Genomic DNA, 13,618 nt, shown 5'->3' on the forward strand with positions numbered 1-13,618 from the left:
TCACATCGAGGTCTTTCATCCATTTGGAGTTTATTTTTGTGTATGGTGTGAGATAGTGGTCAAGTTTCATTCTCTTGCATGTAGCTGTCCAATTTTCCCAGCACCATTTATTGAAGAGACTGTCTTTTTCCCACCGGATGTTTTTTCCTGCTTTATCAAATATTAGTTGCCCAAAGAGCCGAGGGTCCATTTCTGGGCTCTCTATTCTGTTCCATTGGTCTATGTGTCTGTTTTTGTGCCAGTACCATGCTGTCTTTGTGATCACAGCTTTGTAGTACAGCTCGAAATCCGGCATTGTGATGCCCCCAGCTTTGTTTTTCCTTTTCAACAGTTCCTTGGAGATTCGGGGCCTTTTCTGTTTCCATACAAATTTAAGGACTGTTTGTTCCAGTTCTTTGAAAAATGTCCTTGGTATTTTGATCGGGATAGCATTGAAAGTGTAGATTGCTCTGGGTAGCATGGACATTTTAACTATGTTAATTCTTCCGATCCATGAGCATGGAATATCTTTCCATCTTTTTATGTCTTCCTCAATGTCTTTCAAGAGTGATTTATAGTTTCTAGAATATAGGTCCTTTACGTCTCTGGTTAAGTTAATTCCAAGGTAACGTATGGTTTTTGGTGCTATTGTAAATGGGATGGATTCCCTAATTTCTCTTTCTTCGGTCTCGTTATTCGTGTATAGAAATGCAACTGATTTCTGAGCATTTATTTTGTATCCTGCCACGTTACCGAATTGCTCTATAACTTCTAATAGTTTGGGAGTGGCTTCTTTTGGGTTTTCCATATAGAGTATCATGTCATCTGCAAATTTATCTCTCCTTCTATTTTGAATAACAGCCTTGCTGGCTACAGTATTCTTGGTGGTATATCATGCCAGTCCTTTCTGACCTGCCCAGGTCTCTGTGGATAGGTCTGCTGCCAAGCTTATGTTTCTACCCTTGTAGGTTAAGGACCTCTTGTCTGGAGCTGCTTTCAGGATTTTCTCTTTGTCTCTGAAATTTGCAAGCCTCACTATTATATGTCGAGGTGCTGACCTATTTTTATTGATTTTGAGGAGGGTTCTCTGTGTCTCCTGGACTTGAATGCTTGTTTCCTTCCCCAGATTAGGGAAGTTCTTCACTATAATTTTCTCAAGTATACCTTCTGCCCCTTTCCCTCTTTCCCCTTCTTCTGGGATCCCAATTATTCTAATATTGTTTCACTTTATGGTATCACTTTATCTCTCAAATTCTCCCCACGTGTTCCAGTAGTTGTTTATCTCTTTTTTCCTCAGTTTCTTTATTCTCCATCATTTTGTCTTGTATATCACTCATTCTCTCTTCTGTGTCATTTATCCTAGCAGTTAGAGCCTCCATTTTTTATTGCATCTCATTAATGGTATCATTAGTATCTTTATAGTCATTATTCTGAACTCTAGTTCTGACATCTTACTAATGTCTGTATTGATTAGGTCCCTGGCGGTCAGTACTGCCTCTTGTTCTCTTTTTTGGGGTGAGTTTTTCCATCTTGTCATTCTGTCCAGAGAAGCATAGATGAACAAGAGAACAAAATACTAAAATAGCCACAATGACCCCAGAGAAATATACACTAAACAAATCAAGACAGACCAGAAATGGAAAAGAAAAAAAGAGAGAGAGAGAGAATATAATCAGATAAGTGAACAGAACAGAGCAATACATTAGATCCTGCATGTATTTTGGTCTGTTTGTTAGAAGAAACTAGATCCCAAAATTGTAAAGAAAGAAAAACATATATATACAAAAATAAAATTAAATACAATGAAAGGATAGAATGTAACTGTAAAAATGAATATTTAAAAAGACTTTAAAAAAGAGTTGATAAAATAAGAAATTAGTTGAAATGGAAAAGGGGGAAAAATTAGAATTGCAAGACTAAAGAATCATGAGAAAAAAAACCATGAATTCTATATGCTCTTTTCCCTTAATACTGGAGTTTTGCAGTTGTCACTGATGGGTAAACTTGGTCTTAGCTGGATGTTCTTGCTAATCTTCTGGGAGAGGGACCTGTTCCTCTGATTCTCAAGTGTCTTTCCCTGGGCTGGAAATGCACCAAAAGGCCAGGCTAAGTAAGCAGGTCCAGATTGCTCCACGTGGCTTTTGTTCCCTGAAGGCTTTCGGTACTGCTTTAGAGGATGAGAATGAAAATGGCAGCCTCGCAGCCCTAGAGCCAAAAGCTCAGGCCCCCCACTCCTCAGTGCATCCTCAGGGAAAAGCAGTCCATCACCCTTGTCTCCCTGGTCTCTGTCCACTCTCTGTGCTCACCCAGAGCTTTTTTTATCTAGGCACGTGACCCCGTTTCAAATCTCCAAACCCTGTAGACTCCTGCTGCAGACACCGGTGCCTCCTCCTGGGGGAAGGAGGGGGTTCTTGCCACAGTTCTGTGGCTTGCTGGGCCCCTGCTCAGAGAGCGGTCGCTTACCTTGCCGGTTCATAGATTATGGCAACACTGAACTGAAAGCCCACACCTGGGTTCACTGATTGCAGCCGGCTTCCCCACTCCGATGCTCGGGAACTCTGCCACAGTCAGGTATCCCTAGTCTTCCTGTGACCCCCGGGGATCCTGAGACCATGCTGTCCCACCTGGCATTCTCCCCCACTTCACTACCTGAGCACCTTTCAGGCAGGGACATTCCCCATTCGAGCAGACTTCTAAAAGTTCTCATTTTGTGTTCTGCTGCTATATTACTGTTCAGTAGCCAGCTGACAGAGGCTCCCTCCCCCTGCACTTTATCTTGCAATATATCACCTAGGATTCACTTCTCTGTACCTCCTACCTTGCAGAAAGTGGTCACTTTTCTATTTGTAGAACTACAGCAGTTCTTTTCTTAGATCTCCAGTTAAGTTCACAGGTATTCAGAATGATTTGATAGCTATCAGCTGAATTCCAGGGACTAGACTATCTTATAATAAAATAGTTTGAAAAGCAGAATTGCTGAGGCTGAATAATTATTGAGGGATCTGGCTTATATTGTCCCTTTGTGGTATGATATTTTTGTCTCCTAGTATGCTTTGTTATAAAAGGAAGAATGTGTATATATTTAATTTGAGGGGTATATATGATTTACAGAAATTCAGATCCTTTTTCTCATTCCAGATATTAACATGAAAATTTAGGCTCCTTTTAGTGTAGTGTTCCTTAGCGCCTACTCCTCATATCCTCCCTGATTACATGCATTCTTTTATTAAATAATATTTATTGAATATTTACACTGTGCCAGACACTGAGATAGGCACTGGCAATATAAAGATAATTAATACATATATCTGTAGTGGAAGCTTGGAAGCAACTTAAACATCTGTCAGGAGGGTACTGGTTAAAGAAAGTACAGTACATTCAATAGTAGACTGTTACTCAGCTATAAAAAATAATGAAGTTCATTTTATATTGACATGGTACAATCTCCAAGTTCATTGTTTGGGTGCAAAATATAGAGGAATGTATATAATATATGACCACTTGCATAAGAAAAAAATATGTATACATATGTGTGTATACATACATATATATACCTGTTGGACCAGATTAACTGTGGAAAAATTCAGAAGAAACTATTAACAAGGCTTAGGGAAAAATTGGATGACTGGAGGACAGGGTAGAGGAGGGAAACTTATTTCTCACTGTATACTTCTTTGAGCCTTCTGTATTTTGAACTATATTCATTAATTCCCTATTCAAAAATAATAAATTTTAAAAGAAAAATGTAGTCCCACCCTCAGAAACCTTAGCGTACAGGAGAGACAAATATATAAGAAATAATATAATAAATATAATATATGTTGGGCACTATGGTAAAATATGTACCTGAAAGAAGGGAGAGGTCATTTTTCTCTAGAGCAGCAATGGATGGGAGGTCAGGGAGTGCTTCATAGAGAGGTTACTTGAGGAGTAGTAACAGATTAAGGGTTGACTGGTTTCTCTCCTGACACTCTGAGGAGGAGCAGCACCAACAGTTATAGATAGAAGGCATAACCATCTCCTGGAACCTGTTAAACTTACATTTACTACTACAGAAACCAGTGCTAGTTCTTGGTGTATCCGCCAGCTCCATTTCACCAGCACCTGAACTATATACATTTCTGACCTTTCTGACCTTTCCTTCCTCCTTCAGTCCCTCCCTCCCTCCCTCCTTCTCACTGTCTGCGCCTCTTTCTGTCTACCTACTCCCTTTTCCTCTCTCCCTCTTCATCTCTTTTTTTTTTTGTAAGAGAAGGGTATGTATATCAACAAATTATGATTCAGTAGCAATTACATTAATTTTTTTTATTGGGCAGAGTTGTTGTATTTAAACCCAAACTCTCTTATTGAAAGAAATATCAGATTGCTTCGAGTTGTATGCTAGCACACATTTACAATAATGTACCTTTTGTCTGGGCATGCTCACATGAACAGTCTTCCTGTAGGTGGCAGAGTTACTTCTTTTGAATGGAGCCGATCCCTTACTTAGAAGTGACGGTGGGAAGTGTGCTTTGGATGAGGCCAAAGATTCATGTATGAAGCGTCTCCTTGAGAAATATATTCCTAAACACCAAAAACATCTTCTTATATCAGGTAAGATTAAACTGCCCTGTTATATCTGTTTATCATATTCATAGAGAGTTATAGAAATTGAATTTAGAATTATAGAAATTAAGTTTCTTTTCCTCCTTAGTTTTGAGAAGATCCATCCAGTGGTGTCCTTGCTCCATTCCTTTAATAAAGCACACTGTCTTGTTTGCAAGTGCGCATAAAGGAAGGACTCTAAAAGAGAATATCAAATGTACTTTTCATTGTGCATTGCAAACAGTTAAGAGAACTTTTATAAAGTTCTGGTTTTTTCCCCTGACAATTTTTTGGCAGAAAAACATGATACGATGTGAATTATATTTGGCTATATCTTTTTCGATGAGTATGGCCAGGATTGTTTATTTCCCTTTCTGTTCCCTAGGAATCTTTTCTTATGGCTGTATTTTTACCCTGTCAACCATTACACTGGAAAAAATTGAACTACTAAAGAACTCGATTTATGGTTGTCAATAAGAAGAATTTACATGCATGGCATTTTCTTTATATTCTCCGTAATGTGTCCGTTAGATTTTTTGGTAAGATCACAGCATTCTTTTGCTCAAAACCCTGCAGTGGCTTTCCATTTAATCTAGAAGAAATATCAGTATCCTTAGAGTGGCCTACAGGCCCCCATATCAGCTGGCCACTCTAACAGTTAATTTCTTCTAGTCTGTCACTAGACTTCAGTCACACTGGCCTCCTTGCTGTTCCTCAGATGTGCCTGCCCCCACCTCCTTCAAGTCTTAGTTCAAATGTGAGCTCCTCAGGAAGGCCTAGACCATCCTGTTTAATACTGCAACCTGCCTCCTTCCCACCCTCACTGTAGTCGTTATCTATCACTATGCAACAATTACCCAAAATCTAGCAACTTAAAACAATAAACATTTATTATCTCTCAGCGTTTCTGAGGATTAGAAGTCTGGAAGTCTTTCAAGTGAGTAACCAGTTCTGGATCAGGGTCTCTTATAGGGTTGCAGCCAAACTCTTAGTGAGGGATGGTCATCTCGAGGCTCAGCTAGGACAGGAAAATCCACTTTCAGGCTCACTCACGTGGTTCTTGGCAGGCCTCAGTTCCTCACTGCTTGTAAGCTGGAGGCTTCAGTTACTTGCCACATTAGCTTTTTCCACAGGCCTGCTGACAGCCTGGCAGCTGGCTCAGAGCAAGTGATCCAAGAGAAAGAATGTACCCAAGACAGAGGCCACAAAGCTTTCTATAACTTAATCTTGGAAGTGATATACAATCAGTTCTGCCATATTCTATTTGTTATAAGTAAGTCACTAAGTCTGGGAAGTTCCACCTTTTGAAAGGAGGAGTATCAAAAATTTTGTGAACGTATTATTCAACCTGCCACACTCATTCCAATTCCTCTTACCCGACTCTTTTAGTCTATTTATCCTTTTCCCATAGCACTTAACACCTTCTAACACATTGGGCAGTTTGTTTTTTTTCTATTTTCAGTCTTTCCCCAAGAATCTAAGCTCCATGAAGGAAAGAACCTTTATTTAGTCTGGTGATGAGTACTAAAATGCCTTGTATACAGTAGGCATTCAGTAAATATTTGCTGAATAAGTAGTGTGTTAGTTCCTTTAAACACAACAAACAAATTCTTTACCTTTAAAAGATGTGTATGTGCTTCATTCACTTTTATTAAACTATATTTTATTTTTTAATGATTTTATTTATTTATTTGAGAGAGAGAGAGAGCATGGGGCGGGGAGCAGAGTGAGAGGGCAAGGGAGAAGCAGACTCCCCGCTGAACAGGGAGCCCAACATGGGGCTCAATCCCAAGCCCCAGGATCATAACCTGAGCCGAAGGCATATGCTCAACTGACTTAGCTACCCAGGCACTCCCTTAAACTATATTTTAATAAAATTTTCCCTAAAGAGGTAACTGTTTGAATGCTGTTGACTAAGGACTAAGACTTGGATTAAAACAGCCTACTTTATAATAAAGAGATAACATCATTGATAATTAAAAGCCACCAAGAGGTAATTAATTAATGGTTCTTTAGAACAAAAGACTAGCGCAATCTCATCAGAAAATAAGAGGGGACAGACTACACCTTGTTGAGGCCAGGTCTATAAAAGCACATTGAGATAGATTATTATATTCATACTTATATAAACTGTATAGATTATTGCACTCATATTTATATTTCAAGCTATATGAAAAATTGCAGGTATTTAGTTGGAGGTAAAAGTATGTGTATTTTTACATTTTTGTTTTGATAATCTGCTTAATTGCTTGACTTCTCTATTTTATGGTAACATGCATTTTTTTGCTCTGCTGAGAGTGCTTTCCTCCAGCATTTTAGCCCTTTCTCCAAATCCAGAATCTCCCATTCACCAGTGCCTACTTCTGACCTATACTACCCAGGGAATTTCATTCATGGAAGGAATCCCAGGCCTTTCTTCTTAGGAGTTAGCTCCCACTTTTCTTTAGGGAGGCAGTTTACAAGGTGGGCTGTATTATCATGCTTCATCAGGTAGTTTGACTGTTTCTTAAGTTTGAACTTTCGAAGTCTGTCATTAATTATCAGCTTACTTATCAATATAAATGTAAAAATTAATTTACTTAAATAAAGAATATCAAACAGAGTATTTGTTTTTAAATTTCAGTTGAAGAGCTTTTAATTATGGGAATGATGGATAAAGGACCTTCCTCATGCAATATATATTTGGTGCTTTTTTGTTGTAGAGTACAGTACATCTACTTTGGTATAGGGCAAGAGTTCATTCTTACTAACTTTATAGCCTGGGGTATTCTCATCTGTAAATGTGGGCTTATAATATCTACTCCTCTGCCTACATATATGTGGGATTGTTACTGTGAGGATTGGAGTCGATGTATGTAAAATACTTCAATACAATACCTTACATATGACAGAGCTTGGAGTAACAAAGTGAAAAGAATGACAGCTACATCTACATCACTAAAATTCACCACCTCAATTTATATCTGTGTAGTTTTTTTTTAAGCTGGTTATACTAGAGCATATAGACTCTTTAAAATTGAGATGGCCATTAAGGAGAGCACGTGGTATAATTAGCACTGGGTGTTTATACAATTGATGAATAACTGTACTCTACATCTGAAACTAATGATACACTATATGTTAACTAATTGGATTTAAATAAAATAAGATGACAAGAAAGAAAAAAAAAGATGTTAGTTGAAAGGTGCTTTCTATACAAGGAAGAAAAACCCAAAAACAAAAACAAAGTGAAAGGGGATAAAACCCTCTTTCTTGCTTCCAGATTCTCTTAGGAACCGTGCCCCAAATCATGGTTCCTGTAAAACATTTTTCTGCTCTTTTATTTAAAACATTTTTATTTATTTTTTTAAAGATTTTATTTATTTGAGAGAGAGACAGAGATAGCGAGAGAGGGCAAGAGCTGGGAGGAGAGGGAGAAGCAGGCACCCCGCTGAGTAGGGAGCCTGATGTGGGACTCAGTCCCAGGACCCTGGGATCATGACCTGAGCTGAAAGCAGATGCTTAACCGACTGAGCCACTCAGGTGCCTGCCTGCTCTTTTATTTAAGAACCAGTGTTAGGAGAAGGCACACAATCCTTTTGCTCTTGAAAAATCATAATAAGAAAATGAATAATGGAGCACTTTCTTTGTGCCACGAACTCCTCTAAACTCTTTACATGGATTATCTTATTTAATCCTCATAACAATTCTATAAAATAAGGACTGTTACTGCTTTCATTTTATGGCACTGAGGCAGAGATATTAAGAAACTTAACTCAGAGTCACCCAGCTGCTAAGCAAATGAGTGAAGATAGAAACTCAGGAGTAGGCTCCAGAGTATGTGGTCCCAACTGCTTTGCTTCACTGAAGGACATTCTGTGTGTCAACTCTCCTGCATGAGGTGAATAGGTGAATGCCAAGCCTCATTATGTATATTATAATTTGCCGTCATTGTTCTTTTTCCCAGTTACATCCCTGTTAAAATATTTTTACATTTCTAATTCATAATGTATTTAAGAATTTTATGTTGTTTACATATCACATCTAAGATGTTCATTCATTTATTCCTTCCTCTATTAAATAATCATTGAATACCTCAAATGTGCAAGGCACTGTTTCTAGGTTTTTATCTTTTGTGGCCAATGAATATGTAGGTAACTAATTCCACCTCTAGTATTTAAAAGAGACACTAAAGTACTTTTCTTTTATTATCAACCTAGGTATATTTTATTCAAATCATCTTTTTTTGTCTTACGCATTCTCAAGAGCAGCCTTTTCCCTGCATGTATGTTTCACTTTTAAGAGAATGAAACATTCAAACTAGAACCTTATTAAGCAGACATATTAGGAAATGATAATCCAGTTAATTATGAAAGAATCTTTTGCCTTATAAAAGTAGTTGGCCAACAGTTGTGTACCTGGATATATCTGTGGGGAATGTTAAAATAGTGTGTTTATTGCCAGTCTTTGGTATTATTTTGTTGGAGCCATGGTGCTTTTCCTACAGAAATGTTTTCAGCTTTCTCAAGATAGTATGGGGCTTCTAAAACATAGGAAAGTTATCAGTTGTAGGAATGTTATATGTGCCAATTTGAATGGAAAATGTTTGCATAATTTCACTTATTTCTCTGGTTTTCTCATGGCAAAGGACTGGTGGGTTTCAGAAACCTAGGATTTTCTCTTTTTGTTTACAGCTCAAAAGAACAGCACTGACGCATTAGACTTAGAGGATGCACACCAGCACAAGGTATAGCGCTGTTTAGCAATAAACATGGTTATGGAAAGAACCTGTAGCTTATTTTCTAGATTATCAGAGTGGAAAGAAGGATGTCTGAAGCATTCATCAGGGAACAGTGACTTCACCTTTGCTTTTAAGAAACTTTGGAATAATTACATGAGACTCAGAGGGTTCTAGGCTGTTAGTTTGCAAAGCAATTGAGTAAATACAGCTTGTCTCGGCACACAGATGTATCAGTAGCCATTTCCTCTGTCCTCTTCATGGAGCCATGAGGTTTGTCAACCATGTCGAATTTCCTCTGGCCTAAGCACACAGTACAAGAGCCAAAGGTGTTGATCCATTCTGTCAAATTTTATATGGTGGGCAGTTCCTCTTCATCTGGTGCTTGGGTTGTGGTGAGTGAGAGGAAGCGGTGTCCCTGTTTTAATCTTAGCGGCCCACAATAATTTTTTCATGCAGATCAGTTTGGGAGCATATCTGTCTTCTTGTTTTTAAACCCCTTCTTCTGCTGCCCTACCTATATAGTCCATTACAGACACTAGATGAAAGAACTCTCTTAATTCTAGCTGTATCTATATAACAATTAGGAGAGGAGAGTGTTTCTAAAGCATTCTCGTTTGATTATGCTTAAAGCCCATAAAAATTAAGTAGATTAAATTTTTTATTATGCATAATAGGATTAATACTGCTAAATCCTGGCAAAAACAAATTGAAATGTGAAGCAGAAAATACAGATCAGTAGACATAATGAGTCTTGGTCTACTACATTTGCCTTTTTCTGTTAGTCTTCTTTTTTGAAATGGCAGGTTGTATATATCCCATCAGGCCCTGTGGTTAGATCAAATCATAAAATTGAATGGAGTAATGGTTTGATTTATCAATAATCCTGAATTAATTGAGTGTAGAACTACAGCTGAAAATTAAAGCTAACTATATGTTTTATTTCTTTAGAAACCAAAATTCAGTTCTAAAAATCTCATTGGGTTCGTTTGTGATGAAAATTCCAACAGACAGAAGCCAGAACTTGTAAAAGTTGATAAAGGAAGCAAAGAGGGTTTATTTATAAATAAAGAAGATGTATATGAACCTTACCAAAAAGCTTCCAAAGACACAAAATTTGGTAAATCCAAGCATAAGCAATCAACTCTGAACCAGATACACCCTACTAGGGGACTCAGAAAGAAGAGTCTTCAGAATGTCAAAGGTCCTAACACAAATGTGTCTAATGATAAAGGAAGAAGAAACACACAACATAAAAGAGCGGAAGTGGATGATGCAAAACAAGAAATATGCATTCCAAGAAAGATAACAGCTGTTTCTTCTTTCAGAAGGAGAAACAGATTGGTTACTGGTCAGCAAGATAATCTCCAAACTTTTGATGACCTTCCAGAAAAGTCACAAAAACTTTTTAGCCCAACTCTGTCAAGCCTGAAAAATGGATTAGGTAACAATATTGAGGCTTGTTCAATTCCCAAAGAGACACATACCCAGAGCCTGGATTTATCAGATAATCAAGAAATAAAATTCTTAGAATTAGAGTCCACTGACCAAGAGGAAGCTGTTCTTTTCTCAGGACTTTCCTTACAGGAAGAAATCAACTTACCACTTGTTACTACAGATCAGCAGCCTGCCACTCACCAAGAACAAGAGCACTTTAGCCCTTATAAATCTCCTGAAAACAGTAACTCAGGTCAAAAAGGTGAGAGCCTTAATGAGTGGGAAAATTCTTTTTCATCCTTTATAAAGGAAAATTTTAGTAACGTTGATGATGTTGATTGCTTTACCTCTGAGAAGACTGTAGCATGTAAAAGAGTGGTATGTTCTACAGGTTGCAAAAACCACTGTAATTATAACGAGAATATAACCAATAGAGAAGAAATGGATTTTCAACAGTCTTTCCCTTCTGAAGACCATTTTTCACAGGAAAATGAGTTAAAAGCATGCAGTCCAATCATACTTCCTCAACAGGAAGCTCTTAATCTTTCTGATCCTGAACATGTTGCAAAATATGAACAATGTGCATGTGAAACTTCTTTTGATCACTCACATGGCAATCCTGAGCATACTTCCCCAGCTTGTCCAAGAACATTTTCAACACAGGAAGCTTCAAAGTTGACTAGTCATGTGAAGCTATTCAAAAGGCCTCAAGATTTTAGCTCCAGAGCACCAACTTCTTTAACGGATCAAATAGATACACATATTGTGGGAAAAGTAAATGAGGGAGAAGGCACTAAAAGGAATTACAATGATAAAAGCCAGAAAACAAGTTCTTCAAATGGGTCTTTATCCATGCTTGTTAATTCTCAAGTAATAGAAACAACTACAGTTGAAAGGGGGAAACAAGATCTTCCAGAGAGCAAAACCATACATGATACAGTTTTTGATTCCACTGACAATATCAGTAAGGAATTGACCAACATCTCACAACTTAGACAGAAAGAAGATAAGAAAACTTCTCATAAACCAGGTATTAGTAGTATTGTTCGCTTTGTACACATCTCCAGTAGATTTACTTACTTTATAGAAATTTCTATCTGAATTCTACTGAACTTAGCCAAGCTGACAAGAATGAGGACATGTGGACTATAATTAAGGGATACTGTTAGTTAAGTAATATTGTTTACTTTGAAAATCAAACCATTATTATCAAAGACTGTTGCTAAATTGATATTGACAGAAGTTAATAAACAATATTTCTATCAATTTTTATGTTTCTTTTTAATTAGCACTTCTTTAGTATCAGTTAAATCAACATTTCCATAGCAGGAAAGTGTTAGCTTTGTTGATTTCAGTGAATCACTGTATTCCCATCAGAATTGCATCCAGCAAATTTTGTTTGTTATATAAAGAAATTTTTTAAAGATTTTATTTTTAAGTAATCTCTATACCCAGCCAGGGCTCTAATTCACAACTCCGAAATCAAGAATCATATGCTCTACTCCCTGAGGCAGCCAGGTACCCCTAAAAACATTTTTAAAGGGTTTCATTCCCTTAAAAAATAAATTAATAAAAGAAAATTTAAAAATCAGTCCAGCTTAGGAATAGAAACTTGGAACAGTTATGAGGCTAGCCTCTTTTCTAATCATGTAACCAGTAAGGAGAACTGTAGCACTGAGGTTGCAAAATGTTTGTTTTTCAGGTGAGGAATTAACTAATAATATCAATGGAGATGAAAGCACTATGAGAAATGGTGAGAAAAAAGAAAAAACAGATTCTGATATTTGCATGTCTAATATCCAAGAACACAGAAAAGTTCAGAATTTCAGAAAAAGGCAAAATTTCTTGAAAGCTACTTGCATCCAAGGTTTGTATTCCTATACCTGTATAGGTAAAAGTTGACATGATCAAGCCCAGCAATGCACTCTACTTCAGGGAATTTCTAAACTTTCAGATTTACTGTTGGTTTTTTTCTCATTCACTAAGTTATAAGTTTATTTCAGCTATATTTTTTTAGATTGTTTTACTATGAAGTACCACATGAGAATCTGTTAGTCTTCAGATACATTCTTGTCATGTTTCTGTGTATGACTTCTAATTTTAAATATTAGAGGAGGTAAGATAAACAGACAGCAAGAATATTGAGTGGGGTCAGTGCATCTGAACTGTGCCAGATCCCTCAGATACTTCCATTGAGCCCTTTCACCATAAGGCAAATTAAAGAATGGCCACTGGTTTCTTTTTGTCAGATGAATGAACTGCGTGTGTTTGACAGTGTGGACAAGTTAACTATCCTTTGCCAGTTCTGTGGAAAACAATGGGCTAGGCCAGGCCACTTCAGGTTAAATAGTAAACACTGAAAAGTTCATTTATCTATTGTCTATTAAGAGGTAGGAAGGACACTGGATTAGGCATTCTCTGTGAATCTTCGTTGTCCCCCTCTCATGTAATCTAAAGCCCTTCTTATACATCCCTTCTGTAGTGGGTTCAATAGTGGCCCTCCAGAACATATCCATGTCCTAATATCTGGAATCTGTGATAATATCTTGTATAAAAGAGTGAATTTTACCTAAATAGAAAAAGAATCTCTGCAGATGTAATTAAGGATCTTGAGTTTCCAGAGAGTAAAAAAAAAAACAGATCACATACAAAGTAACTGAAAGCTGAGTATGTCTTAGTAGCATTATACTTTATTAATAAATAATGTTGATACCAATTATTAAGTATTATATTACAATTAATATTTATTAATTTGTTAATAATAAATAATAAATGTAATAATTTGTTATTAAGAAGTACTTAGCATTAACCACAGTGGGCTTTATAAAGTTTTCTGTGAAGTTAGTGTGAGTCCTATTTGTTTTCTTTCCAGTTTTTTCCAGATTTATTTTAGAATTTCAG

General features: G+C 37.0%; 1 protein-coding gene across 1 annotated transcript in view; it reads left to right on the forward strand.

Annotated features, from left to right (window-relative positions):
* The window catches only part of ANKRD31 (ankyrin repeat domain 31), a 168,651-nt gene that overhangs the window by 81,356 nt on the left and 73,677 nt on the right, over positions 1-13,618 (forward strand). The window contains 4 exon segments of the mRNA XM_087862065.1: positions 4,425-4,572; positions 9,237-9,289; positions 10,232-11,747; positions 12,420-12,584. Of these exon segments, the coding sequence (XP_087718191.1) occupies positions 4,425-4,572; positions 9,237-9,289; positions 10,232-11,747; positions 12,420-12,584 (1,882 nt within the window).

The sequence above is a fragment of the Ursus americanus genome, chromosome 5, assembly GCF_024610735.1.
Source record: "Ursus americanus isolate L20-20 chromosome 5, mUrsAme1.1.p, whole genome shotgun sequence".
In the NCBI taxonomy this organism is placed as follows: Eukaryota; Metazoa; Chordata; class Mammalia; order Carnivora; family Ursidae; genus Ursus; species Ursus americanus.